General features: G+C 32.5%; 1 protein-coding gene across 1 annotated transcript; it reads right to left on the bottom strand.

Annotated features, from left to right (window-relative positions):
* Positions 1 to 2574: 2574 nt before the first annotated feature.
* On the bottom strand, positions 2575 to 3595 carry LOC106521651 (cornifelin homolog B). The gene is made up of 3 exons (XM_014014301.1): positions 3509 to 3595; positions 3192 to 3379; positions 2575 to 3042 (listed from the first exon to the last, which is right to left on the bottom strand). The coding sequence occupies exons 1-3, from the start codon at positions 3561 to 3563 to the stop codon at positions 2923 to 2925; spliced, it is 363 nt and encodes a 120-aa protein (XP_013869755.1). The 5' UTR covers positions 3564 to 3595; the 3' UTR covers positions 2575 to 2922.
* Between the last annotated feature and the right edge of the window lie 577 nt (positions 3596 to 4172).

Below are 4172 nucleotides of genomic sequence, written 5' to 3'. Positions count from 1 at the left end.
TATATATGTATATGTGTGTGTGTATACATGTACGTATGTATACTTATTTATGTAAGATATATGGTTATAATATATAAAGTGAAAAAATACAGTCCTACCTGTCAAATGTTTATAGTACTGTCCACTTCTGGAAGCCTTGTGGATTGACACTATGAGGTTTGGTGTGCGATATGAAGTTCTGATTACAGTAGCTCTGACAGTTAACCCTTTACATGCATATTATACATAATTTACATTAATTTGCCTTTGATTCAGCATGAATTTTCCCTGATGTTATTTAAAGCTTCTTCCTGTAAACATCCTTGTTTTAGTTTTTTATTGACAAAATACAGTACTTCTTCTCATGAGATTCTAATATAAAACGTTTTTAGGTTTAAAATACAATATTAATGGTGTTAAAAATAATAATAAAATAATAATACTGGCTGTTCATGCAAAAAAAACATTGTGTGCAAGTGCGTGATGTTTGCAAAAATAAACTAATTTGCATTTCTGTTCTTTATTATTTGTTGCAAAAAGTCATACGCAAAGAACTGTACAACTTCTAAACTTGTAGCTGCAGCGTCTGAATCCCAAAAACACATACACTGCCATGAGTTTGTTTTGCTAACATCAGTTATTAAATGTTTGTCTTTAAAAATATATTAGAATGTCATATTAGAATGCCAATTTAAATGTGATTACACTACCTACAGAGCAGGTTTGCTTTGACAAAGTACAGAACTTCAAATTTGACTAAATTTGATTAACTCAGATGGTTATCAGACATGAATCATCAGGAAGTTATGACCCATCGTACAACATTTACCTGTCCTGCATCAACAAGGAAGTACAGGAGATTTTAGATGAATACCAAACCAGAGCCCTATACAGAGAGACAGTTGTGACACTCTGAACTATTTGAACTAGCCGACACACAATCACATGGTTCATATAGCTCTCAATAGTTCCAAACAGAGCTGTGACAAAATGCAAAAAGTGTCTATTTTCTTATTTTCACAGCGACTTTCTGTAATTATTGAGCAATAATGAACTGATAGAATACTTCACTGACTATACATTTTATCAAAGCATTTTAGAAGCTGCAGGGACATTTTTCATTGGTTTCATGAGAGGAACAAGATTGCTAACACATTGTAGAAAACATACAATACACTGATCAATAGCATGTCTGCAGTGGTTTATAATAATGTTATGTGCGTAAAAACCACCAGCTCCGAATGTTATCAATCCATTAAATGGACGTTATTAGCGGTTATCAGTCCCATAGCATGGCTTCAGACTGTCTCACAAGATTTTAAAGGGATCCATGATTACTTGTAAAATTAGACTTTATTTAATAAACATATTTTAACTGTAAAATAAAGACTGAAAAATACTGTAGGATGTTCAGTTTTTATCATTTTTAAACTAAAAGTTTAAAAATATATTACACGGATGGGGCCATTACACGCAAAGCATTCTGGGTAAATGATGACATGGAAACGTCCTCGGTGCGAGGCTGCTAGCGTTAATATACATTAAAAATACATTTACTTACGGTAAATATGCCCTGGGCACATTTTTTTGGTCCTAGGACTRTTTTTATTTTTAAGAAGTACATGCTCAAAGTTGAGTAAAAAAAAACCTTTAAAAAGTGAATTTTGCACAATAGGTCCCCTTTAAGACATATAGGCTACAGCCAAAATACACTTAAGTGTATGGGGTAAGCCAAATGGCTCAATTTACCCCAGAGCTACCATTTTGACATTATTGGTCCCCACAGCTAAAATGGTGCACTTTTATGCTAGGTTTAAGACCTCATGTTGTAGCACATAGAAACCACAATTGATGTATAAAACAAATTTAAAAGTATTTATTTTGGTCTAAACACAATTCTCGTGAAACTTATGATAGACTAAATTCACTTTCAAGAGTGAAAAATGTTTTTTCAGAAATAAATGTCTAACCACTTTACCCGTGTGGTTCTTACCTTCACAGACTCCATGAAATGAGTCCATGAAGTTCCTAAATATTTGGTCACATGATGAATTTTGTTTACCGTTTCCTTGCAACAAGGGGTGGCTCAACTTACCCTTTGGCTCAACTTACCCCAATCTCCCCTACAGTATTTTAATATTATACATATCCATGCTTTGGGCAAATGGACTAAATTTTTGATCTCATTTTGTTCCCATATTTTACAAGGTTTCATGCAAATAAAATTAATCTTGGGAAAAATATTTTTTACTTGTGTTGAATAGGATCAGGATAAGTCACATCAGAGTTTATTTTTTTATGTCTTTATTTTTGGAAACAGATAAAGCAATTTTTAAAATATAACTGACAAAGAATAAAATGAAAAATGAAAAAAAAAATTAAGTCAAATAATCAACCAACTTCAAGAAATTCAGTGGTATAATAAAAATGAACAGTTTTGACTGTTGTTGCAGATCATTAACGGTTTTAAAAGTAAAAAGCCTTCATGAAAACACAACATTCTCAATAACATGGGTTTTTTTTTTTTTACCACACATGTAAATCGTAACAGAAAAAAAACGTTGGTCTAATATCAGAATCAGAGGTAGATCACTCTTACATTCACACATGAACATCCTTTATTACTTTTATTTTGTTCAATTTTACATTAAATCATTTCTGAAAACATACAAACACTTAATGCACATTGGAAGTGATGTAAAACATAACCATCTTTGTCATGGGATTACAGAGATTAAATATAAACCAAGCATGTTTGGATATTAACAAAACAAAATTCAGAAATATGATCCATAACAAACCTAAAAGCTACTTAATAAAATAAGGTCTTAATCAAGTTGTAGTCGTAGGTGTTTGTTAAACAGTACCATAATAATAAAAAAGACAAAATGTCACCATAAACCACAAAAAAAAGGAAGGTAAAAGGGAAATTACAGCTTCTCTTTATCGCGGCTGAAGGTTGACGGGTGCATGGCCACTTTGATATCTTAGTTCTCGGTGCATTTGGCACCAGTTGCACCACACACAGATGCAGGAAGTGGCAATATCCTTACAGAGTGAACCCTGTAGAGCAAAAGTATCAAACCTGGTCAGCTTTAATAAACWGTCATACAGCATGACTTCTTTAAGTGATTGTGAGAAGTTATACTCAGATGTGCCATTCTAACAACAACAAAACAAAACAAAAAGATACACATTAAATAGGTTCCTACCTGTATTCCATATCGATTTCGAATGGCGACCCTCAAAGCTAAGCCTGCAGGAGGCACACACAAAGGTATCCCAAAGGCTGACATGAGAGCAGGACTGCATATGTCACACAAAGGAAGGCAGCGGTTTTCTTTAAAGTCTCCTGCAACGCTGCAGGCGAGGCAGGGGCAGCACCAGAAACCATAGCAGCCTGAAACAAAGCAGGTTCAAGTCAGCATTTTTATTCTTTGTGTGGTTGAAAAAAAGGACATGCAAAATTAGAAATTGCAGCTTCTTTAAATGGTAATTCTGAGTAGGATTAGAAATGTGTGATTCTTACAGGAAAGCATGTCATCACAACAGCTGAAGAGTCCGGAGTTCCATTTTGTTGTCATTGTTCTCGGAACCTTTGTTAAAACTAAAAAAAAATAAATAAATAAATAAATAAAAGAGAGAACAAGAAAATGTTAGACATGACAGGAGAATGTGCAGGGCACATATTCAACAAATTTCTCAAGTCTGATTGAATCTGTGAAGACGAACACTGGCAGAAATCAAAGTAAATTTATTTCTTTACAGTTTTTGAGGACTTGTAATTTGACTAAGTATTTTTATTGTAATTTTTACTTTTATTTTGCTACATTCAAAACCTAAATATTATACTTTTACTTCATTTTAAAATTTAACTTCTCTTTACACATTACAAATTTAAATATAACCGAAAYTCATCATGAAAGGAGTCGTTAAGTGTTGAATTTACATAATCAAGTAATGTCAACTGGTTCCACTAAACTTGGTTAAGTAAATTCAACACTTAGAGTGTGTATAAAAGTACTTTTACTTTCCCCATTATTGTGAGAAGTTTTATCTCTTTTACTTAAGTACTTTTTCTTATTAGTGAAATTCATCTTTTACCAAAATCATTTCCTGTTAAGGTATTTTACTTTACTTAGTTATTTCTTGTAAGTACTTTAAATACCTCTGATGAATATTATAATATATAA

The sequence above is a fragment of the Austrofundulus limnaeus genome, unplaced genomic scaffold, assembly GCF_001266775.1.
Source record: "Austrofundulus limnaeus strain Quisiro unplaced genomic scaffold, Austrofundulus_limnaeus-1.0 Scaffold113, whole genome shotgun sequence".
Taxonomy (NCBI): Eukaryota; Metazoa; Chordata; class Actinopteri; order Cyprinodontiformes; family Rivulidae; genus Austrofundulus; species Austrofundulus limnaeus.
Note: the sequence above shows the minus strand (reverse complement) of the source record. Positions and strands in the feature narration are given on the sequence as shown.

Excerpts from the sequence above, each read along its gene's own strand:
- LOC106521651 (XM_014014301.1), bottom strand. The coding sequence starts at position 3,563 with ATGACAACAAAATGGAACTCCGGACTCTTCAGCTGTTGTGATGACATG. Across the intron at positions 3,380-3,508 it reads TTGTGATGACATGCTTTCCT|GCTGCTATGGTTTCTGGTGC; the intron begins GTAAGAATCACA and ends GCTTTGTTTCAG. Across the intron at positions 3,043-3,191 it reads GAAATCGATATGGAATACAG|GGTTCACTCTGTAAGGATAT; the intron begins GTAGGAACCTAT and ends TTTGCTCTACAG.